The sequence below is a fragment of the Carettochelys insculpta genome, chromosome 7 (assembly GCF_033958435.1).
Source record: "Carettochelys insculpta isolate YL-2023 chromosome 7, ASM3395843v1, whole genome shotgun sequence".
Lineage (NCBI taxonomy): Eukaryota > Metazoa > Chordata > Testudines > Carettochelyidae > Carettochelys > Carettochelys insculpta.
Window position 1 is genome coordinate 69,492,698 of NC_134143.1, and position 25,630 is coordinate 69,518,327.

The window sequence follows — 25,630 nt, forward strand, 5'->3', positions numbered from 1 at the left end:
TAATTAATTAAACCATAATGGTAGGTGTCTTGACTCAGTGCCACTTAGTGCATTAGTCAGCACAGCTGAGCCAGTGGGGCAGAGGATAGCAATTGGACATAAGTAAGGACCAGTGGCAGAGTGCAGTATCTGGGAGCAAGTGGTGGGAGGGGGCAGGCAGAAAGGAATGGTGCCTCTTAAAGACACAGGAGCTTCCCTGGGCTCCTTGTGGGTTGGGGCCCCTGTACGGTACCCCTTCCTCTGGGTTAGAAGAGGTAATCTAGCCCACAGACTGCTGGGGCCATTAGCTCAGTTCCTCAGCTGTATTTAGGTGTGCTAGCCCACACATGTATGCTGGACATAGTATTAATGTACATGTTAGAAAGTTATCTTAACTGAATGTACTACACTTTCTCCACAATTGGGTCTGCCCATGGCAAGTATCACACCCTGCACAAATATCCCATAACACCTTGCAGAAGCCAAAGGGAGCATTGGAAGAACCAGTTAGAGAAATTGTCAAAATCAGGGCATCTAAGTGTTTTCTTGAGCAAAGGGTAATGAGTTTCCCTCAAAGCTACCACTGGATGTCCTAAAGGAAAAGGACAAGATACATGGATGTTCTTTCCTGGCACATTCCTAGGCCCTGTGTTCCCCCTCGGTACCTGCTATGCATGTGCTCAAAACAATGCGATGTACCACGCTACCAGACAAGCAGGTTAAAAAGCTGATTGACTCTAGTTTCAGTTGATGTACATCATATTGGATAAACAGATTGGCTGGGCCTACACGAGCAAGTTTTTTTTGTTTGTTTTTTTGTTTTTGTTTTTTTTTTTAAAAAATGAGCCTCTTCTGAAAGAATCCACAGACCATCTACACATAAAATGCTTCCTTTTGATCTGAAATTAAAAGAACATGGCTCTTTTTTCTAGCAGCCCTCTTCCTCTCCCAGATGAGCAAGAGCGTCCTTTTCCGAAATATTTTCTCAGAAAAAGACATGTGTAGGTGCCCCGGAGATGCTTTTTTTTGAACGAGCAGTCCTCATGGTGCTGGAATTTTTGATCCCTGACCCGTTCTTTCAAAAAAGCAGGGGCTGTGTGGATGCTCTCTAGCTAAAAAGAGGATCGATTTTTGATCCACTTTTTTGGGTGTGGGAACGCTCTTCCGAAAGAAGATTTTAAGAAGAGATATTCTGGAAAAACTGCTTTCGAAGGACTGCGGTAGTATAGACGTAGCCATTGGATATAAAAAAATGGTGTTAGGGGCATGATTTTGGGAACACACCTTCTCTCTAAGGTGAAGGTAACAATGCTTCACAATAACAATTCCTAGTCACCGGCATCGTATTGAAGTTTTTCCTGCACAATGTTGTTATTGCCTTTTAGCAAAACCACTGACTGACTGTGGGCAGCAAAATGGCAAATGAAATTTAATGTGGGTAAGTGTAAGGTAATGCACATTGGGAAGAATAACCCCAATTATACATACAATATGATGGGGGCAAATTTAGCTACAACAGATCAGGAAAGGGATCTTGGAATTATAGCGGATAGTTCTCTGAAAACATCCACAGTGTGCAGAGGCAGTCAGTAAAGCAAATAGGATGTTAGGAATAATTAAAAAAGGGATAGAAAATAAGACAAAGAGTATCTTACTTCCCCTATACAAAACTATGGTACGCCCACATCTTGAGTACTGCGTGCAGATGTGGTCTCCTCACCTCAAAAAAGATATATTGGCGTTAGAAAAGGTTCAGAAAAGGGCAACTAAAATGATTAACGGTTTGGAATGGGTCCCATATGAAGAGAGGCTAGAGAGACTGGGACTTTTCAGTCTACAAAAGAGGAGACTAAGGGGCGATATGATAGAGGTATATAAAATCATGAGTGGTATGGAGAAAGTGAATACAGAAAAGTTATTTACTTGTTCCCATAATATAAGAACTAGAGGACACCAAATGAAATTAATGGGTAGCAGGTTCAAAACTAATAAAAGAAAGTTTTTCTTCACACAGCACACAGTCAACCTGTGGAACTCCTTATCAGAGGATGCTGTGAAGGCCAGGACTCTAACAGAGTTTAAAAAAGAGCTCGATAAATATTTGGAGGTTAGGTCCATAGATGGCTATTAGCAAGGGGTAAGGTATGGTGCCAAGCCTTTTGTCACAGGCGGGAGATGGATGGCAGGAGACAAATCACTTGATCATTGTCTTCGGTTCACCTTCTCTGGGGCACCTGGCATTGGCTACTGTCGGCAGACAGGATACTGGGCTAGATGGACCTTTGGTCTGACCCAGTATGGCCATTCTTATGGTTCTTTGATTTCTTTCATCTCAAACCAAAGAGCAATTAGGCAACTGCATATACAGTTTATCAACAGATGGCTAAGTCCCATGGAAATCAAATCCCTTTGAAGGCCTGGGTCACAGGGCCGGTTGTTTCATCTTGTCCTTGGAGAGAGACTGAGGAATAAATTATTCAATGGGGTGACTGAAACTGCTGCTTAGATGACTGCACTACATTTTGGGATTGTCACTAACTAATTTTCAGGGTTCTCTGAACCACTATCCAGCTGTGTCCACTGGAGCTTCAGTGGCCAGGGAAAAGCTCTTTGGAACCTAGCCCAGTGAAAGGGTTCAGGATTAAGGACTCAAAGCAAGTTGCAGGTGTCCCATCGCACATGCACCTTGCCACTGAGTTATATCAATGGCTGCCTCATCATATGAGCGATGGATGGATATTAGCAACAGGATGCGATCACCAGTCTAGTAGCCCTCATACTTTCAAAGCAAAAGGCCCAGGCATAACTGTGTGAACTGGGTAAACAGCCCAAAGAACAGACTGAGTCCGGCTGCGTATCTGAACTTGATAAACTGGAGGCCGTGGAGAAGGAACAAACCTCCCGGCCTTCCTAGCACACAAGAGATGTTTGCGATGTGCACCCTCCCTTGGCTATTCAGTGCATCCTGGGCCACAGAGTGGGCTAGTGCAGTGGGCATGGACAGCTCTGGTCCCACCTCCTCCTTCACCCTCTTGAGGCAATCTGCACCGGGGGGTGTATAACGAAGAGAAAAGGGCTGAGTCGAGAGTCTGCCACTGTTCCTGTTTGTTGCATAGGATTTGCACTTAGAAAGGTAAGGCTGGAAGGGATTTAGAAAGGTCACTAAATCCATTCACCTGCACTCGGTAGGATCAAGTAAATGTAGCCGATCTCTGGCTGATGTTTGTCTAACCTGACCTTTAAAAACCCTCCAGGGATGAGGATTCCATAGCCTCTCAAAACTAGGCACAGCTTACCTCTCCTGGGCATTACAAGGCTTTCCCTACTACCACCCATCTTATATCTTTTTTGGTCCAACTGAAGCCAAATCTTCTTGTCCTATCCCCAGCAGACATGGGGAAATAATTGATTACCATCCTCTTTATAGCAATTTTTTCCACATTAAACACTGTCATTCCACCCCTTCCCCAGACTAAATGTGCCCTGTACTTCCGGTCTTTCCCTGTGGGAGGAAGGCTCCTTACCCTGGCATCTGCACACAAAGGTGTGGCAAAATCTGGTCCTAAAGTAGTCCAGATGTCTTTCGATTGGATTTGGTTTCCAGTCCCATTCCTGTTGCAGCCAATGGCTGAATGCCCATTTTCTTTCACTCTTTGGGAGATTTAGTGGGAAGCTGCTTAGAATGAAGAATGAACCTCAGTTTTGTTTGGGAGTGGGGAGCAGAGGAGGTTTCTTCTCTCCTGGGGTTTTCCATCGCATGCATCACTATAGTAACTCATTAGTACCTGTCCATTCATATCATCACGGATGTCAGTCCTGGACACAGGTGTTTCCACTGCAATTAGACACCCACAGCTGGCCTGTGTCAGATGACTCAGGATTGCATGGCTGTTTAATTTGATTGTAGACATTCAGGCATGGGCTGTGCCTGGGCTCTAGGACCTTGCTAGGCAGGGGGGTCCCAGAACCTGGGCTTCAGCCTGAACCTGACCATCCAGCTGTGGGTGTCACCTTGCAGAACAGACACACCCTCAGAGTAAGTTTTGATTGTTAACTACTGTGGCCCTGATTCTAGGGAGAACACCAGAGAAACTGATGTTATTTTCCCCTCCCACTACCCAATATTTGGCCCTTCTTAATTTTTAAACCAAGATGTGTTAGATTTCATAGTTACTAGAACACGCATGTTGTCTTCAGTTCATCCACAGTCGGTTCTTGATCCAGTTCGTCCATTACTGGTAGGAGCTCGACGGCATCGAGGGCTGCGTCAACCACAACGTTCTCGCGTGAGTACAGCTCGGAGTAGTGCTCAACCCAGCGCTCCATCTGTTTGGCTTTGTCAGCGATGACTTCACCAGATTTGGATTTCAGAGGTGCCATCTTGTTCTGGGTGGGTCCTAATGCCTTCTTCATACCCTCATACATTCCTCTGAGATTACCAAAGTCAGCACAGGTCTGGATGCTGCTGCATAGCTGGAGCCAGTGGTTGTTGGCACAGCACCTGGCTGTCTGCTGTACTGTTCTTCTGGCCTCTCTAAGCGCTTGCTGGGTACTCTGGCTCGGTGAGCGTTTGTACTCCAGGAGTGCAGCGCGCTTCTTTTCAATGACTGGAATCATCTCATCAGAGTTAGCTTCGAACCAGTCGTTCGTGTTTCTAGCTCTTCTTCCAAACACCGACAAGGCCGTGTTGTAAACTGTATCCCTCAGATGTTGCCATTTGGATGTCGCATTGACGCCCCCATGGCCGCTGTGCAGATTTTCCTGGAGGGTCTCTCTGAACTTTTCAGCTTTCTCCGAGTTTGCCAGCATTGCAGCAGGAAAGGCCCCTGGCCAGGATGGTATACCACCAGAGGTAATCAAATGTGCCGCGGACACACTCCTGGAACCTCTGCATGAGCTGCTGTGCCTGTGCTGGAAAGAGGGTGAGGTTCCACAGGATATGCGTGACGCTAACATTGTAACGTTGTATAAGAACAAAGGAGACAGAAGCGACTGCAACAACTACCGTGGAATCTCCCTCCTAAGCGTCACTGGTAAACTGTTCGCTCGTGTCATCCTTGGCAGACTCCAGAAGATTGCTGAGAGGGTGTACCCCGAATCGCAGTGCAGATTCCGTGCAGAGAGGTCTACCGTTGACATGGTCTTCTCTCTAAGGCAGCTGCAGGAGAAGTGCAGGGAGCAGAGAAAGCCACTCTACATAGCCTTCATCGACTTGACCAAGGCCTTCGACTTGGTCAGCAGGGATGGTCTGTTCAAACTGCTCCACAAGATAGGCTGTCCTCCACGGTTACTCAAGATGATCCAGTCGTTCCACGAAAACATGAGAGGAACCATCCAATATGATGGCGCATTATCGGATGCTTTCAGAATCAGGAGCGGCGTCAAACAAGGATGCGTGCTTGCTCCGACATTGTTCGGGATCTTCTTCGCACTCCTCCTGAAGCATGCCTTTGGATCTTCAACAGAGGGCATCTTGCTGCACACAAGATCTGATGGGAAACTGTTTAACCTTGCAAGGCTGAGAGCTAAGACTAAGGTGCGAGAAGTCCTCATCAGAGACATGCTGTTCGCAGACGATGCTGCTGTAGTGTCTCACACAGAAGATCAGCTTCAAAAACTGCTGGATCGGTTCTCCAAAGTGTGCAAGGACTTTGGGCTTACCATCAGCCTAAAGAAGACAAATGTACTTGCTCAAGATGTTGCTGAATCCCCATCAATCAGCATTGACAACTATACGTTAGAGGTTGTCCATGAGTTCGTTTACCTCGGATCCACCATCACTGACACCCTGTCGTTGGACATTGAGCTAAATAGGAGGATCGGAAAAGCAGCCACAACTCTGTCCAGACTCAGCAAGAGAGTGTGGAATAACAACAAGCTGTACACTCACACCAAAATGCAAGTCTACAGAGCCTGCATCCTCAGCACCCTCCTTTATGGCAGCGAGACTTGGACCCTGTATGCCTGCCAGGAAAAGAGGCTGAACGTCTTCCACTTGCGCTGCCTCAGGCGCATCCTTGGAATATCATGGAAGGACAGAGTTACCAACACAGCCATCCTCGAGCAAGCTGGAATCCCAACCATGCACACCCTCCTCAGGCAGCGTCGGCTCTGCTGGCTTGGCCACGTCCACAGGATGAACGATGGAAGGATTCCAAAAGACATCCTGTATGGTGAGCTAGCCTCTGGCAAAACACCCCCCGGACGCCCCCAGTTGCATTACAAAGATGTCTGCAAGAGAGACCTCAGAGTAGTAGACATCGAGCTGGACAACTGGGAAGAACTAGCAGACGACCGCGGCAGATGGAGGCAGGGGTTACACAAGGGCCTTCAGAAGGGCGAGTTGAAGATCAGACAGCTAGCAGAGGAGAAGCGATCGCTCAGAAAGCACAATAAGGACTTGCCAGACACCCACTACATCTGCAAGAGATGCAGCAAGGACTGTCACTCTCGTGTGGGTCTTTGTGGTCACAATAGACGCTGTGGATGAAGTCTTAAATTGAAACTTTAAAGGGCGCGATCCATAGTCTGTGCAGACTGAAGGATGCCTACTACTAGAACATGCATGTTATGAAATGAAGATATTTTTCTATTAAGAAATAAAGACATTGCTCTCTAAAGACAACTATTTCTCTCAAATAATCTAGAAAAATCCCCCAGATGATAGTAATATACATTAGGATAATCAAATCTATGATTTTTAGTATAGTACACCCCTGATTTACATGGGCGTTGTGTTCTCGGGGGAGCCACGAATTTCCCAGGCAAATCGGGGGAGCCAGGAAACTGATGAGGCACCAGCCATGGGGAGTTTCCTGGCTCTGGTGAGCAGACGGCTGCCCTCATCAGTTTCCCTGCTCCTGTCAGTGGCCAGAGCTGAGAGCTTGACTCTCAGTTCCTGCCACTGACAGGAGCAGCTGCTGCCCCTGATAGGAGCAGGGAAACCGCTCCTGTCAGGGGTGGCAGTTGCGTTAACCCGAGAAACACAACTCAGTTGCGCATATCTCAGGGGTTTACTGTAGTTTGAGAAATGTCCTTTAAATATCACAATAACGGGATCACCTTCAAAAAGCCTTTGTTTTTAAGCTTACCATACATTTGCCTCATAGAGTATGGGCCATGCATTCCATGAAAGGCAATCTTTGTTTCTCCCTGTGCGGTTAATGCCTCTCTGGGATTACACAACTGTATTTACTAAATATGGGCCTGCACCAAATTCATAGAACCAACATCATGAGTCTGAACCACACACGAGCCCACTCCTGCTGGCCCTCCTCCATGTCGAAATCAGAGGATGTTCACATCTCGTGGGGGTTGGATCCAATACAAAAATCTAGGGCAGCTTCTGCAGATTTAGGGCCATTGATGGCAGGAGGTAAATCACTTGATCATTGTCTTCTGTTCTCCTTCTCTGGGGCACCTGGCATTGGCCACTGTCGGCAGACAGGATACTGGGCTGGATGGACCTTTGGTCTGACCCAGTATGGCCATTCTTATGTTCTTATATTCTTATGAATTCAACCACTGACTGTAACTGGATTTAGACTTGGCGCACAGAAATTAGCAGCAGAAAATCAACTGCAGAGAATTGGAGGCAGCAGATATCAAGCGCAACTTCCCACCCACTATGGAGGCTATAAGAAGCAATCCTGACCAAAATTTCAGGCATTGTGGACCAGAAAGAAGGCCTCACCAGGGAATGCACCGAATGGGATCTGCTATCCAGGTTCCCCTGGTGTCCTGACTGCAGTTTAAAGTGATCTTTCCCAGAAGAAAGCTCCTATGAAGAAATACCAACTTGAGTTAACCACGGCCTATGATGCAGGGGATCAAACTGGCTCAAGGGGGAATAATGTATGAGCCCATGGTGTAAGTTAGTGCTGCCTCAGGACTGCTCTAGCCCACACTCAGTTCTCTGTGCCAGTTTGGGAGAATCTGGCCTATGAAGTTTGCAGCTTGGACCCATCTCTAATTTCCTTAGAGAAATTTCAGTACATGCCTGTTGGCTCAGCTCTCCAGCAGGTGTAAACTGGACCAGCTCCCTTGGATTATCTGACCTTCAGTCTTTAATCTGATTCCAAATATACAAGCATCAACTACCCAGATGACTCTTGCATTTTAAACCAGAAATGTAACATACATTTTGTTCTGTGCAAGTCAATCGTTACACATAAAGTGGTGAGAAGGGTGGCTGAAAATGTAGTTCCAGCCATTAGCAGCCTTCTTGGAAAGCCCCTGCAAGTCACAGTGGAGTTGATAATGCTGTGTCACCCGGTTAGTTTCTGCTGAGTTGTAAAGAAGCAAGAGTGTCAGGGAAAAGCTCCTCCTCCAAAGGTCAAAGCCCACAGTGCATGGTGCTATCATTTCTAGTGATGCCACTAAGTAAAACACAACCCATTTAGCCACTTTTGTATTATTTGTCTCCTAGGGCTGTGCACAAATCTGCTGAGCCCATGGTGTAATTTAGAGCTGCCTCAGGACTGCTCTAACCCACACTCAGCTTCCAACAGCTGCCAGTGTGCCAGGGGATGCAGAAAACAGCTGTGGTGCAGCATGCTCTGGCCACACCATTTATGACAGGTGGTGGGAGCAGGGCTGGTGTTGAGCCCATATGCCAGTTGTACACTAGCTGAGTAAGCCCCATGCAAACAGTGTATCCGAGGGGGACCTTTACACATACTTTGAAGCCCCTCTCATATGCTAGTGTGATACAATGTGGACTTCGCAAAAGAGAAAAACAGGCCCCTGATGTGAACCAAGGAGCAGATGTTCCCCTTTTGTCATAGCTGAGCTTCCCTGAAGACACACGCTTGACACATTACATTCAGCTTATCCCATCCTGCAGACCTCATCAGCTGTCTCTTTCTCACAGGGCTGTCTTCGTGCAAACAGAAGCACAGTTTAAAAACCTTTACCTCCAGCTTAAAAGCAGCATCAAACCATTCAGCGACATCAAACAAATATATTGGTCTTTCAATCCAACTTCAACATTTCTGGTTATGTTGAACATCTGAGCTCACAAAATCTTTGACATTTGGCTAAGTCCTCCATGCAGTAACCCCCTGGTAGCATGAAAGAAGTCTATTTACAATGGCTTTGAGTCTGCAAATGTCACTCAGGCCAGTAAGAGGAGTATCAACATACATCTGATGACTACCATAGTATTCTGCTAACAAGGGGATGCAAAGGTTATGTTCTAGTTAGTGTTTGAAGCTGCTGCTGCAGTACAGTATGTGACTTAATAAAGTGTATACAAAATACACTACCAGGGAACACTGACTGGAAGAAGAGACTAGAAAGAGGAGATGCCCTTATATTTAAGAAGGAATGCAGTCAAATAGCTCAGGCCCAGTAACTAGGTGTAGGTTGAAACTCTCTAATCTGGCACCCTCAGGGCCTGACCAGAGCCAGATGAGAGGATTTGCCAGACCAGGGGAGGTCAACCTTGTCTACTAGCATTACCAACACTCACGCTGCTTACTGGGCTCTTAGAAGACATTTAGGGGTAAATGACAGGTAAATAACAGCACAGAAGACTGAGAGCCAGGACTGGTGGCTGGAAACCCATTGGAAACTTGGCCACACCCATGATAAGTGGTTGTCCAACTAACTAAACTCATGATGAATTACAGATGTTGCTGGATGAGAGAGTTCCAGACTAGAGAGGTTCAGTCTGTAGTACCGCCCCTTAGCATGAGAATCAAGGAAGCAAAAGAAACCCGCAGAATGAACTGCATGGCAGCCAAGTAAATGGTAAAAATTAAATGTCCTAAGGTGGGGGAAATAAAGGTCTGTTTAAAATCCTTTGCATTTCAACAATCTATGGTTAGACATTGATGGGAGCAAAGGCCAGGATTTTGCTTCAAGTGCTGCTCCAGCCTGAAAAGTGACTGTCAGAACTGCAAGATGGGGTTTCATGTGTATTGCTGTCTGATTTCAGGATGAAATGCAGTCAGTTTGCAAGCAGATGGAATCCCTCACTCCCCTAAAAACCAGCCCTTAAGAACTCAATTTGGGCTCCAAGCACCAGATTTGCAAGAGAACACAGGCACCAGTTAGGCACCTAACTTGGTAGTTAGATCTTTAACACATCACATCAAATCTGGCTCAAGGGTTTTTTTAAATCTCTCTTATCAACACCATTAATAAAGCATCCGCAAGCAAAATTACATCCTCAATGATGACAGAAAACCACTGCTCTTTTTGGGCTTGTGCAGGAGTAACTGGATGGAGTTTAGCAAGTGGTTCAGTTGAGGTTGCATAAGCAGGACCTGAATCCAGCTGTGCTGCCCTGAAGCTATGTTGACTCGGAAGCAAACCAGAAAGCTGATCTGCTGAGTTGAATAGTGCCATACAGTCACTTTGCACATATATGGGGGTTCTTCTTGCCAGAGTCTCTTTCATCCAACTCTGGGAAATATTCACTTGAATCTAAAATGAGTAGGTCACCTTTTGATCAAGACTATATGCAAGGATCCAGTCCTCCTGCTTGGGGTGGAACAGCAGGCTCTGGATGTAGAAGTTCAGCCGGTACTTTTGATAGGTGGCCCCTTCATCAGAGCTGATCAATATGCTGCTCTCAATCTCTGGGTCACTCAGGAGCATTATCTACACGGAAAAATAGAGAGAGACAGAGAGAGAAATAGAACAGCGTTAATGGCAAAGTCAGACACCATGTAACCTGAAACATATTTACATAAGAATGAACTGACAGCACTGCTTTACGTAAGTTGGAATCCAAAACTACTCCATATTTGACTGTAGGCCTCAAAGTGCAAATGGCTTATGGAGATTACCTAAGGGTTTTAAAAAAAAGTGACCAAAATGAACATTTTTGTCTTGATCCAAAAGCCAGTTTTGGTAGTTACTGTAATATATATGAGGGGTTCTAGGGAAGATGGAGAGAAGCCATCCTCAGTACTTCTGGATGGCAGAAGCAGCAGCAGTGGTCTCAGGTTACAGTGGGAGAGGTCTAAATTGGATTTTATAAAAAAAAAACTATTTCATTAGGAGGGCTATGGAGCACTGAAATGTGTTACCAAGACAGGTGGTGGAATATCCATCCCTAGAGGATTTTAAGTCCCTGCTTGACAAAGGCCTGGCTGGGATGGTTTAGTTAGGATTGATCTTGCTTTGGGAAGGGGGCTGGACGTGATGACCTCCTGAGGTCCTTTCCAGCCCTAGGATTCCACAATCCTATGATATGGCAGATGCAGAATATCTAATAGTGAGATGGGCTAAGTAAGATGAGTGTGTACCAGTGTATCAGTGTAGCTTATTTGTGGCTTTACCACCTAGGAGTATACTCCGGTCAATTCAAACTTCAACTGATAAAACCATTATACCACATCACCTTATAGCTCTCTCTCTCACTCTCTCGCTCTCTAATACACGCACGCACACATGATATATGCGTAGAGGAAATAAAATAAATCACAGAACCATGGGACACACAAAGTCTGTTACATTTTTAAGCTTATAACAGACTTCGGACCATCTCATTTTTAATTTGCCCACTAATCCATCTCCATTGAGATTACTTCCAACATCCTTACATCTCTGAATAGCTTCCAATATGTTTGCTTGTTTCCAACTCACCAGAGATGTGTTCCCACTTTTTCCCCAGAAAGGAAATTCGCTCTCCAAATGTACACACTCAAGGTCCAATATGGGCAGCAGTAACGTTGAAGGTCACATATATTGTTACCTTGGTGATCTAGAATTTGAAGGTTTGTGACCCTGGAAAGGGGAGATTTCCTAGCCTAGCAGTCTGTGTCAGCTGTACAGTTAGAATACAGGCACGAGTTAGTGTGTGTCATACTTACCATCCATACAGCAGGGGCTGTTCACACAACATTTAATGAAGTCATTTTTCTCCAGTGCACGAAAGTGAAATTGTCCAATTTGTACAAGCGGAAGATAATTCATGCCTCTGATTTTAATTAGAAAATAAGACCAAAGTCATGCAATGTCTTTCTTCTATATCATCTATTACTATTCCCTATGTCAAAGTTACCAAGAAAACCATTCGGGGAACCTTAACTCTGCTTGCCATCTTATTAACATCTTGAAGAAAACAAATCACATTACAGCCAATGACTATATTATGAAATAAAAATAAACAGTGGGGGTTACACTACAGATATGGTAAACACCACAGGTTACTGATACAGTAGCTGATTCAAATGAACACTCCTTGCTTTTTCCATTTGAAATCAAATCTAGGATCCACCGCTTAGCTGCACACCTGAGATTCAGCACAACTTTGTTCTGTACAGTGCCTCCATACAATGTTGCCCCAGGAGACTTTACTGAGTTAAACACACCAAGACAATTCAGAGGCACAGGTGGACACCTACCCTGCTACTATTTAATCATGCAAGTTCGGTTAGGAAGATTAAGAATGTATATGGGGCCCAAATCAAGCATAGCTCTTAATCACACCTTTAATCTTAACACACAAGTAGTCTTCCCTGAAATATGGGTACGAAACTGACCAGAAATCAGAAGTGAAACTGACTAGCATCCATTTTCCTTGCACAGAGTTCAGGAAGATGCAGTAACAGAGCAATCAAGAAAAAAAATAACAACATTAAGTTATTTTTTTTAAAAATTGATTCTGATTTAATGCAGAAGAAAGGACTTTTGTGGAGAAAACTTGTTGTTTTTAAACAAATATATGATTTTTAATTTGAAAGATTTCATTTTAAAGGCAATTTTTAAAACTACTCTTGATCATCCTCTAAATTGAAGGGAAAACAAGTCCCTCACCAAGCTCAGATTCCCACCATCCTGGCCTTTCTTGGTACCTATAGAAAGAACATTTTCCTCGTGCAACATCATAAACCTATGGGAGTTTTGCTGGCAACACAAGGGTACTTAGTACTATGATCTCACTCCCATGGGAAGACGGTTAACAGATGGCATCCATAAATTGGTAATGGAAGCTTAAGAACCTGAGGCCACCAACAAGGAAAAGGAACAGAGCAGACTCTTGATCTTGTATTTTCCCTTTTCTCATCAAATTAAAATACATGCCTCATTTCCTCCAGACAAAGAAAGGTTTTGCATTTATTCTCCTTTTTTTAAAAAAAAAAAAAAAAGCTGTTGCTATTACATATAGCATCAGCTGGGACCTTTGGTGCTCCAAGCTATTTCTATTTGCTTTCAAGGGGCACTGCCTGTGTAAGAGAGCCATTTATAGCGTACATTAGGAACATGTGCTTGCATCTGCAGAATGGTATGAGAATACAAAGATTGCATCCAGCAAAATACTGCAGGTGGACCTTACACTTCAAGACAAGATCCTTGGGGAATAAAGATTTTCCACCATGATGTCACTAAAGGTTACCAAGCTAACAAAGCTGTATACTTAAAGCTCACTAGAAAAGTTGCATCTTAAGCACTCTAGATAAAGAGCTCAGGGCAACTAGATATTGTCTGGACCAGATTTTTCAAGCTATAGGCAGGCACAGCATGCACAGGGCTCCTTATCCTGTTTCCCTTACTTGCATATTACAGTGATATAAACAGGGCTACTCATGGGAGTCAGGGCTACAGAACAGGGTCCAAAATTCAAGAGCCATTGCTCATCTGATGTAGATGCACCATTGCTATGATTGCGCATATAGGCTATGTCTAAACTGCAGCATTATTTTGTAATAAGCTATTCCTGAAGAGATTTTCCAAGTATCTTATTTCAAAATATTGTCTCTTCACACAAAATGTGTATTGAAATAGCGCTCAGCTATTTCAAAATAGAGTGTCCACACACAATACAGTCTATTTCAGATTAGAGCCCCTGGAAGCACTACAGCTTATTTCAAAATGACGCCTGTTCCAAAATATCTAGAGATTTTCCACCATGATATCACTAAAGGCTACTAAGCTATCGAAGTTATATACGTAAAGTTCAGTAGTAAAGTCGTGTCTTAAGCCCTCTAGATAAATTGCTCAGGGCAACTAGAAATCATCTGGGCCAGATTTTTCAAGCTGTAGATAGGCACAGGATGCATGGGGGCTGCGGGGTGGGAGGGTATCCTTATCCTGTTTCCCTTATGCTGGAAAATCTCTTCCAGAATACCTATGTTGCGGGTAGACACACTATTTTGAAATAAGACACTCTGGAAATTCTCTTCTGTAATATCTATTTTGGAATAGGCGCTATTCCTCACAGAATGAAGCTTACATCATTTGAAATAAGACATCCATTATTTCAAAATTATTTTGAATAGAGGTTTTGCTGTGTAGATGCTCACAAAGTTACTTTGGAATAGCAGCTGTTATTCCGAAATAACCTTGCGGTGTAGGCACACCCATGGTGATCAGAATAGCCAAACCAACAGTGGAGATATAGGAGTGAATGCATGGCAATACACAGGGCTTTGCTGTAGCATAAACCCCAAAGTGCTAGTGAGATCAGCCTATCAATGGACTTCGGATCAGGAAAGGCAAATGGGGACAGGGTGCAAAGAGCAAGGAAAAGAATTCTGTGCACCCACACGAAATATCCCCATCCTTCACATTCACCCTCAGCTTAAGTATGGGTTGAGCCTCCTAGTCCAGCATCCTTGGGACCTAACAAGCACCAAACCAGGGAATTTGATGAACCATGGGAGGTCAATCTTGTCTAGCAGCATTACCAACACATCCACTGCATACTGGGCTCTTAGAAGACATTTAGGAGTTGATTTCAGCTAAATAACAGCACTGACTACTCACAGCCAGGACTTGTGACTGTAAACAAACTTTATGGGACTGCAGAAAATTTGGCCACACCCATGATAAGTGGGGATGGCGAGGCCACACTCTCAGAAAACCATCGTCCAGCATAGTCAGTCAAGCTCTCACAAGGAACCCGCAAGGAAAATTGGACAACATGAAGAAGATCTACTGAGACAGAAGGACAACAACTGGGGTATTCCTGGGGTAACCTAGAAGTTTTATCTCAAGACAGAGTGAAGTGGAGGAAACCTGTAGATGATCTATGCTCCACTTGGAGTACATGGGTTTAAGTCAAGTAAATCACGATAAGTTGTCGTCCAACTAACTAACCAGCTAACCAGGAATGGTAATGTACAGAAGCCTCTGGGGGAACACTTCAATCTCCCTGGATACTCAGTGGAAGATTTAAGGGTGACAGTCCTGAAACAAAGACATTTCAAAAATCAAATGGAGAGAGAAATCTCTGAGCTGCAATTTATTTGCAAATTTGGCTCCATTAACCAATGATTAATAAGAGACTGGGTGTGGCTTGCACCTTACAAAAACAGCTTCTCTGCCCTGGGGGTTAATATCTCCCCATTAGACTCTGACAAAGGCTCACATCCCCCCGTCTGATCTAACTTGTTTTTTTCTCTTTTGATAAGTACTGCTGGTACTGGGCCATTTCCACCTTGCTGAATAGACTTTGCCAGCTCTGGCCCTCCCTCTTACTGGGACCCCACTCTTTAAATACCCCTCTGAAACCAATCCCACACTCATGCATCTGACGAAGTGTGTCTTTGCTCACAAAAGCTTATGCTCCAAAATATCTGTTAGTCTATAAGGTGCCACAAGACTTCTTGTTGTTCTCACAGCTAACCAAATTCAGCCCAGGACATGGATGTTACTGGACCAGAGAGTGCTAGATTAGAGAGGTTCAACCTGTACTCATTCCACTCTGTCAGATCCAGCAGGTGGCATCTCAACATGGGGAACACAAGGACAGATCCTTCGTGGCCTGTGCATTACTTGCACCCCTTTTTCCCTACCATAGCTGTGGGATGTCTCAGGAATGGGAATCCTGCCTGCAGCTTGCTGTGCTAGATTGAGCGCACACCTTAACTTCCCTGTCACAAAGAAGATAAAAAACTGGTCCCATTTCCACTCATTGGCAGGTAACAAGACAGCATTGCTTCCTAACGAAAATACCACTCTTTGTGACTTTGTCTGGATGCAGATCAAATGGTTTCTCAAAACACGCACTGTCTCAAACGCTCCGACGTTTTCATGCAAAACATGTCATCTTACAAAAAGGAAACTTGCTGGAGTGCCAAATGGCCCAGCACCAAATTACAAATCATGTCCATTGAATCACAGATGTCTCTTTGGGCCAGAGACTACGCTCTTTTGTACAGCACCAAGCAGCACTTACTCATCCAGGGAGGAGAGAGGGTTTGCTTGCCTCAAAAGGGGCACATAGCATGTTGTTAGCACCCCCCACCTTGCAACAGGGGCTTTTGGGGTGAATAATGAAGGCACCAAAGTGTGGAAAGTTAATGAGGGAGGGAGGGAGGGAAAGAAAGACTGACTGACTGCTGGCAGCTGGCCTCTCTAAAGACTCTAATACCTAGGCTGCTCTCTCTCTACCTTTCCCCTCCTGCTTCTACAAAAAAAGTCATCCTTTCTATCCTAAGCGCTGTGGATCACACAGAAGTATCAATATTGTTACCCAGGGCATGGTCATTATAATCCATCATTCCATGCCACACCAGCCACAAACAAAGCAGCTCAGAAAAAATAGGAAGTGTGATAACGGTAGCAAATAAAAGGTGGTTCTTTGTCTCTGCAGCTGGCACCAGTTCAGTTTGGTGGTGCTCTAAGCAGAGGGAGAGAGCAGAGGGACTGATAAGGAGGAAATACGGAGTGGGTGATTTGGCAGTTTATTTTATTACTGTTCTTTTCCACTGCAAAAACAAAAGCAAACAAAACACACTTTTGTTAGGGGGGAAATAGCTGCGCATTTGTCAAAGGGCAAAACTGCCGCTTCTCATTATGGAGCCCTGACAAAGGATCCGCCCCACTAGCGATTTAGATTAATCACTTTTCATTAAGAGCCAATAAACAAACTCCAGCCAGAATGCACTCCTCTGCCAGCGCCCGCTGTTGCCATTTATAATTGCTGTAAGGGACTGCAAAGGAGCACCAGCAAGTTGTCAAATGTAATTTATAGGTTTTTAAGATCTAATCATTTTCTATCATATTAGATTAAATGGCAGCCTTTATTAAAGAGGAAATTGCATTTCACCTTGCTGCAGTCGAGTGTATATATTTTTGTGCCTTCTGTAGTTTCGAAATGGGACTGGATGGAAGGAGTTGATTACTGCTGAGGGGAAGTCCTTGAAAATGTACTTGAGAGGAAGACGGCTATGACGTGGCATTCCTCCCAGTGCGGCAGCTCCAAAACTCATCAGCGACTGAACGGCGGAGACCTGGGCTAAAGACACCTGAATGAAGCTCAGGGACTGCAGCAGGATGGCATGTGCAATAAGCACCGACCTTATCAATCGGGTGATTCTCTTGTGAACCCCATCAGCCAGATGAGCATACATGCATGAGAGTCAAGATCCTATAGCACGAGTCCCATGTGAGGGTTAAGCTGGGCTTCAGATCCTGTACAGGGTCCTGTGCTGGCCCTGTGCCCCGGGGGAATTCCACCCACGCAGCACTCCAACCAATCTGGAAGACAGTCAACTCCTAACGGCCTGGTTCATTTTGCATGGCCATGCTTGTTTACAAGCCTGAGAGCTCGTGAACAAAGCCAGCCAAAGCTGGCACAGCAGATGGGTGTGATTGCTCCATTCTGAGCATCACCACCAAAGGAGAAAGGCTCCAGCTTCCAGAGCAGGAATCGCAGAAAAGGGAGTCTTGTCTGGGGCTGCAGAATCCCTTCCCAGGGCAATGCTAGGCTCACGCTGACAGGCTGAGGTTTTAGGAGAGTTACCCACATAACTTCTACAGAAGTTTATGGGAGTCAGAGAAGCTGAAGCCTCAGGGCAGCAGCAAAAACTCAACCCAGGGGGTGCATAGTTCCAATTAACCTGCACCTGGGGTGTGACGCACGGAGCCACACCACACCAGATATAAAGGACAGCGCAGGGTCAAATGTCTCCACGGGCAACGAGGAGAGCACCTACTCCTGCACTTTATGAAGGGGTGAGCCCAACAAAGGGGCTGGGAGGCAGGAGACAGTTGCCTCATGTCCAGAGTCAGTCTTAGCAGCCGACGAGCCAGGTGGTTATCCAAGGCCGCCAATTTCAAGGGGCCGCCAAAAAGCTGGTCTGGCTTGTTGGGCTCAGCTGCTGTCTTGGCAGCCAGCTTTCCCCAGCGCTGCACGCTGCCGAGCACACACTCCACTCCTGGGCAGCCCCCACCACGAAGCCTGCGCTCTGGTCCTGGGCAGGTGTTCCACTATCAGGTCCCCCAATGCCCCCGACACACACCACACACTCCAGGATTGGGCCGGCTGCTGGTTGCAGAGCTGGGGCAGAGCGCTGGGCTCAGGGTCATTGTGGGGGCCACCATTTTTAAGGGTATGCTAAAATTTGCCTGAGGCCACCAATTGGCTGGGACCATCGCTGCTCAGGTCACCAGGGCCAATGAAATATTAAGTGCCACTGATCACGCTAATGTGACAACACCCTTCAATGGGACTGTAACCTACGGAGCTGAAAGTCTGAAAGTGTGAGCCTCTGACACTTGAGCTAAAAGCCTCATGTCATGGCTCCTTCCCCACTTTAGCAAGATAAATGCAGAAGTGGGGGCCAGCAAAAGTACCTCCAAAACCTTATCTACCAGGTTTTGGTATAAACTCCCCTCCCAAAATCCTAAAAAACCCTTAGATTTTGGCCATAAAATTCACTGCCACCACCCAAGTAATAATAAGGAAACCAGGGAGAAACTACTTGGGAAATCTCAGCCCCAAAAGTAAAAACCAGGACACAAACATTAACCAATACCAGGTTAATAAAAAGAAAAAGAGAGAACTTTTATTATTTTACAATATTCATGTTGCAAGCCTCATGACTAGATGGAAGAGTCACAAAGTAAAACACGTGGGGAATCTCCACCATGGGCCTAGAACTTTGTTACAAGGAGAGTAAAAGAACATTTCTAAAAAGTGCCCAGACATCAGATCCCACTTCCCAAACCATAAAACAATAAAGCCTAATGGACTTATCTAAACTTTACCCTACTTACAGAAGATTGGAGGGCGTGTTCTTGGAGAGAGATATTCTGTGTCTCTCTCCCTCATGGCTGGAAAGAAGAAGAAGCAACAGAGGACAGAAAAAGGGAGGAGACAAAAAAATTCAATTCTTACCTACATTCCTATAGGCCAACCCCACCTGGCTAAGGAGGTTAACCCTTTTACTCCCAGGCTGCTGGCTAACCCTCATGATCATGACACCTTGCTTGCAGTAGAAGACTCATAATCCTTTTTATAAGCCATAGCCACTACAGGGGGACAGAGCATCCCGTGGGATTACTTTGGGTTACACTAATATTCCGCTACACAGACCACTCTTCTGCTTCTGTGGCTTTTCATGGTGCAGGAGTCACCCCTCGGCATATGAAAGAATGAACCTGCAGCTCCCGGTCACCTGCTGTGCACATCAATCCAGCTCCCTACCACTCTTAAATTGCAGTATCTGTGTCACTAATCTCACAGCACAACATTCAAACTGAATACTTTATCAACCCCTCCGCCTCTGACTTTTCCTACCCCAACAAAAGACGATAAGGTAGGCTTTATGCACAGTGGAATCTTTGATTAAAATGCCTTTTGACTGAAATTGAAACAACCTGCCATAAAAGACATTTTTATTAATATCAGGTTTCATGAAAGCCTTTTATTTTATTTTCCAACCAAACATAAATTTGGATTGTAAATTACCAGACCCCATCTTTTTAAATGGGCACAGACAAGTTTTATAGGTGCAATATTTTCAGAAATAGCATCACTGAGTTACATTCCCAGGAAGTAGCCTGGTAAATGAATAAAGAAGACAGGCTCAAAATAAATGTCTTTTGTTCCCAGAAATAAACAACATAGTGCTAAACTATTATTTACAGCCTTTGATTTTCCTGTTCACTTGTAATATGCTTTTCATGAACTGTGTCTATTTCAGAATCTCCAGCCTCACTTTTATTTCCCAACATAAAGAGTTGCTGAAACAAAAACAAAAAGCCAACAACCTTTCCATGCCTGTTGAGCTAAAAGAGAACGCAGCTCCTTGGCACAATAACAGTAACCTCATCTTTAGCAGTGCATTACACTGGTTTGTGATTAAAAATGAAGTTTGTCCTGAGACGTGACTGTAAAAATGGCACCCTGTTTATTGCCTCTGACATTTCCATCTCAGATGTGACCATTTGATGAGAGAAAAGATGATTTTCTATCTGCTGAACCATCAGGCTAAAAGTCAAGCTGGGTCCTTTTTGGAGTTTGCTGTTATTTTTCATGTAGTTTTCCCCCTGACTTCTTTTTTCCCTAAAGGGAACATGGGGAAATGTCCATTCCAACTGTGAGTTTTATTTCATTTTTGCATACAATGCAGTTTCTTGCCAGCTAAAATAAGATGAAAGGATGTTTTATTATCAAAGCATTAATTCAAACCAAATATTAGTGTTGTTGCAACATTAAAAATCATTCAAGTTTATAGAAATTGAAACAAAGCAATGAAAAACATTTTAAGTCAAAGCAATACAAAAATATATTCTTCTTTCAAAATGTGGAGTCAAACCGCAAATTTTTAGTTCTTATCACTTCAAAACCTCCTGTAGGAAAACCAGTATTTTTCAGCCAAACACTTCTAATGGCAGTTCTATTAAAATGTTGGTTTTCTGATCAGTTCTTCCCTTCCTTTTCCTCCATCATAATCAGTATATAAAGATCCCACAAGCCAAACCGTGCATTCAGTTATACCAAAGCAACCTCACTGGCTAAGTCTACACTAGAGAGTTTTGTTGACAAAACCAGGGTTTTGTCAACAAAACACCCTGAGCACCCACACACAAAATGCGCTTTGTCAACAGTCTATTGAAAAAACTCACCACTTCTGCCAACAGTGTTCCGCCTCTCTGAGATGAGGAATAATGCCTTTGTTGACAGTTTCTGTCAACAGAAAGCTGGTCTGGCCATTCTAGGGGGCCCTCTGTCAACAGACAGAGCTTCTGGTTCACTAACCAGCCCTGTTTGCTGAGCTTCTGGTTGGCCGTTCTGTCAACAGAGCAGCCAGGCAGTCTGGCCACTCTCTGCAGACAGAGCAGATTGCTCTTTCCATCTGTGGATGTGATCTGTTGACAGAAGTTTTGCCGGAAGATCTCTTCCAACAGTAACTTCTGTCGACATATCTCTGTAATGTAGACATAGCCACAGGTTGCATCTCTCCAAAACATTTGATTCAATTCAATTTAAAAACCAATTTTAGTCAGTTTCACGAATCCAGTACAAAGCCCTGGGTGTGTGCACACAGGCTGTGGCCATGCTACCCTTCCCTTTCAGAAGGGGCATGTTAATGACAGGGTTAGAAATATGTTAATGAGGTGCTGACATGAATATGCAGTGCCTCATTAGCATAATGGCAGCCACGTGCAATTTGAAAGTGCTGCTTTTGGAATGCACACCGCCCGTGTAGCTGGGGGCCTTTCAAAAGGATCCCTGACTTTGAGAGCCCCTTCTTCCTATTTGGTTTTAGAAAGAAAGGGCTTTTGAAGTCAGAGGGTCCTTTTGAAAGGCCCCCGGCTATATGGGCAACGTGCCTTCCAAAGCAGCACTTTCAAAGCATGCGCAGCCCCCATTATGCTAATGAAGTGTTGCATATTCATGTCAGCACCTCATTAACATCTTCTGAACTCCCTCATTAACATGCCCCTTCCTAAAGGGAAGGGTAGTGTGGCCGCAGTCATACTGGTTTAAAAGTATCTGAATTTTTTGACACAAGCCACACTGATAGGAATCAGCCTATTAAACGGAACTGAGAGAGTCCACAAAGGCTTTTCACACCATTTAAAATATGCCTTTACTCAGCTGATGGGAGACCAGCCCTTTGTTAAAATATCTGTTGAAAACGTCCAAGAAGGACTAGACCCCTGCAGGATTACCAGGAGAGTAAAGTAGCCAAAGCTTATTTTAATCCCTAACATCAACAGATCTGATTGTGAATACACAGATCTGCCAAGCAGGAAACCACAATAGTTACCAGATCACTTTCCAAAGAAAACCCACATGGTGCTTGTGAAAAGGGCTCCATTGCTCCAAAGGTCACGTAAAGTTCTGGTACAAGCTTCATCTGAAGCCCTTGCAGTGTGTCCCAACCCAGACTAGGAAAAGGCACCTCAATGGGTCAAAAGGTGATTTGGAAAATCCATTTTCTAACTCCATTCAGTCTTTGCCTCTTCCTGGAGGACAACAGCCCCAAGTGATGCGATGTGCGATAGAGACACCTGTGTGCTGGGAAGTGCACTGATTAAGGCTCTCATATTCATTTGACATAGGCTACCAAACACAATCTGTTACTACCTAAAAACCATCCCATCAGTGACTAACCTGGGCTGGATTCCAGGCAGCAATCTAGAGGTAATAGAGTGGGGAGTTTGCAAATCGGAAGGGATAAACACAAAGGACAGAGAAGAGTTAAAGTTAATGGACTATGCTGGCACCAGAACAAATCAATATAAATTGGTTGTGAATAAGTTTAGGTTAGAAATTAGGAGGTTTCTAACCATGAGATTCTGGAGCAGCCTCCCAACAGGAATAGTGGAGTCAAACAATCCAAGTACTGGCTGAACCTCTCTAATCCAGAACTCTCTCATCCAACAACATCCATAATCCAGCAGGATTTTTGTCAGCCTGATGACCACTTATCATGGATGTGGCCAAGTTTCCTGTGGGTCCCATAAAGCTTGTTTACAGTCACCAGCTCTGGCTCCCTGTTCTGTGCTGTTATTTAGCTGTAATTCACCCCAAATGTCTTCTAAAACCCAGTAAGCAGTAGAAGTGTTGGCAATGTGCTAGACAATATTAATCTCTCATGGTCTGGCAAATTCTCTCATGTGGCACCAGTCAGGTCCCGAGGGTGCCAGATATGAAAGGTTCAACCTGCAGCTGGAAAATATGGAGCCAGATACATTTGTGGATGGGATTATATGGTTGAGGACCTTCAACAGCCTGGCATTAGATTCAGTGATCCAGGAAGTCCTTCTCAGTTCTAAGCTCCCAGGTGAAGCATTATTGAAATTGGTCGTGCTATTTTTCTTAGCATGAGACAGTCCCAATTTGGAACCTCACCTATTTTCTTGGGCTCAATGTCTAGCTTAAAGTTGAGTCAGGCACTTCCCCAACAACTTGCGGACATCCATCTCCCAGTACAGCTCTGCTGAGGTTTCCTGAGAGCTAATGATTCTGGACCTGTGCTAGTCTTACTTATTGTAGCTACACTTCTTATTGCTTGAAAATTACCATTAATAACAGATTTAATTAATGAGTATAGCATCACATCACTAGCTTTCAGAACCATAATGCTGTAACCTGAAAGGATGAAGCACACTGCACTCACTTTACAAGGGTTTATGAAGCATGTGTTATAAAAGTATCTCAACCGTAAGGCTTTTTATACCTTGGCACTCACTTTGATACAATCCCATAAAATCCAAGTCATCTTTTAAGTGTTAAAGGTGACTTTCACCACTGTATTTATTATTGTATAATGGCAAGTGAGACAGACACATGGCAAATTGAGCAACGAAACATGGAGCAAACGGTTTCCGAAGGTTCAGCAAGGGGCCCATGATACTCAAACCATGAAGCAGCCACCAAACAGGCCTATCAAAACCCATTTGGGACGCCAGGTGAACTTTTCACCAGAACTTCCTTTCCATCTGGACTTAGTTTTTAATTATGCACCAGCAGACGCTGCAGGCTAGCACAGCGCTGGGGCTCAAAGCTGTACCTAAGATGCATCAGGATATCTATTTACCCCAAAGGGTTTCACAGCACAGATTAAGCCTGAAGTCTCTCACAATCAACAGCTCCAAGAAGGAGCTGTGGGCAGAGTGCACAGTTCTCCTAGGCTAATGTCAAAGGGAGTCTGCATGCACACACACTCCCTTTTGCTTGTCTTGGGTGATCCTGTCTAGCCTGAAGGGCATTGTGAGAACAACCCCTATTGTTCAACATTCCTTGGGACGGCCCGTAATCCCACCCCGACATCTTTCTTGAGGCAATTAAGGCACTTGAACATGAGAGAGGGGAAACACTGGGACAGTATGACAGACCCAGTTGTTTAGCTGTTGCTTGTGCCCCCCAGATCTTGTTGGCATTCTCCAATGCCAACCATGACTCTGCAGAGACCCACCTTGGTTTCCCCTTCTCTCTGGCACTAGTGTTCCCTGTAAGCTGAGCACTTCAGCAGCCAACCCAAAGAGATTCAGCTGATTATCAAAATGCCCACACCCACCAACAGCCAGCAGCATGTTCTCCTCTGGATGGTGCACATCCACACATGCCTTGGTGAACATAACAAAATTTATTCTGCCATGGATGGAAAAAAATAGAGGGAAGACTGATGGGCACCCTAATAAACTCCACATAGGCTTTCTCCAGGCTGCTACCACTTCATGACTGTGGCTAGCTGAATACCAAACAGCTCAAAATAACCCTCAGGTGTCCCAAAGTAGATTCGATCACCACAGGAACCAAGCTGCTACTGAGCTCTGGCATCCTCCATCAGTCCTGGAGCACTTCTGTCCAGTCTGCTCTTCACCAACCAGGCACTCAGCCTTCTTTAGCTCTCTCACACCTGCTCTTGAGGCAAATAAACCCCCTCTGCTGCTCTCCTAGCCCTCTCCTAACGACTCAGGGCCTCCTGCTCTCTGTAGCCTCTGCCCCGGCTTCCTTTAGCAGCACCCTGACCTCCCCGAGTTGAGAGAAGCCAGTGGGGACCCTACGTTCCCCAGCTGTTTCTCACCCTTCCTAAGATCCAGGTGCATTTCCTTAATCCTAGCCAAGCATGAGGAAATCCGTCCTTAGAATACCAGGCCCCACTCCCTCTCAAAGTGATCAGTCACCCTGTGGCAACCACTGGATAGGGACAAAGATCCAACTTCTCTTAGGATGTATTACCCAGAGCTGGGTCACACCTGGGTATTGCCGAAGTCTTGGACCAAGGCAGCTCATTTTTCATTTGCTTTGTGCAGATATACAACAGGATGAAGGAACTGGCAGAGCCTTTTTCGGATTCCACGGGCGAAAGGGTTGGTGGCCAATGAGCAATCACCTAACACTTCTCCACAGGAATGGTTTCAGAGGAAGGCATGATGCCATGTCAAAGCTGCCTCCTCTATGCCTGTTACTTGCCTGAGGAGAGCTCACTCAAGGCCAGCCCTGTGAAGATGGGTGCCTTCTGCTGGCCATGGCTAGAAGGTCATCCCTCAGCACCACTACTGTTGTTTCCATTCACACGCCAAAGTAAGCCTTGCAACACCCTCTAAAGTAGGTCACTAGGGGTGATCTCCATTCTCTTCTAGTTATGTGTTCAGAGGTACAGAATCAACTGGGATTGTCCATGGCTCCAGGATTCCCTCTCAAAAAGAAAAAGAACCAAAATTAAACTGCCCACCCATCACAAACCTCAGTCTCTCCCACACCCATCAGATCTAACGTCCTGCAAAGCACCTTAAAAACCCACTCTCTGCAGCAGCACTTTCACCCAGATGCACCCTGTAGCACTCCCTAAAAATTAGCAAATTGAAATGAGTTCAAACAGAAGGCACGATATCTCATTTATTCAGATGGGGAAACTGAGGCATTAGATTCAGTAGTTTATGTGAGATCAGTGGCAGGAAGAGAACTGAGCGATCCCAGCTCCTTGTTCCAACCTTTACATGAAGC

General features: G+C 44.9%; 1 protein-coding gene across 2 annotated transcripts in view; it reads right to left on the reverse strand.

Moving 5' to 3' along the window:
* SORCS3 (sortilin related VPS10 domain containing receptor 3) overlaps window positions 1-25,630 on the reverse strand; it is a 477,486-nt gene that overhangs the window by 199,526 nt on the left and 252,330 nt on the right. For both annotated transcript variants that reach the window (XM_074999210.1, XM_074999212.1), the window contains exon 4: window positions 10,429-10,587. In XM_074999210.1, coding sequence (XP_074855311.1) covers window positions 10,429-10,587 — 159 coding nt within the window. The remainder of the gene's footprint in view (window positions 1-10,428; window positions 10,588-25,630) is intronic.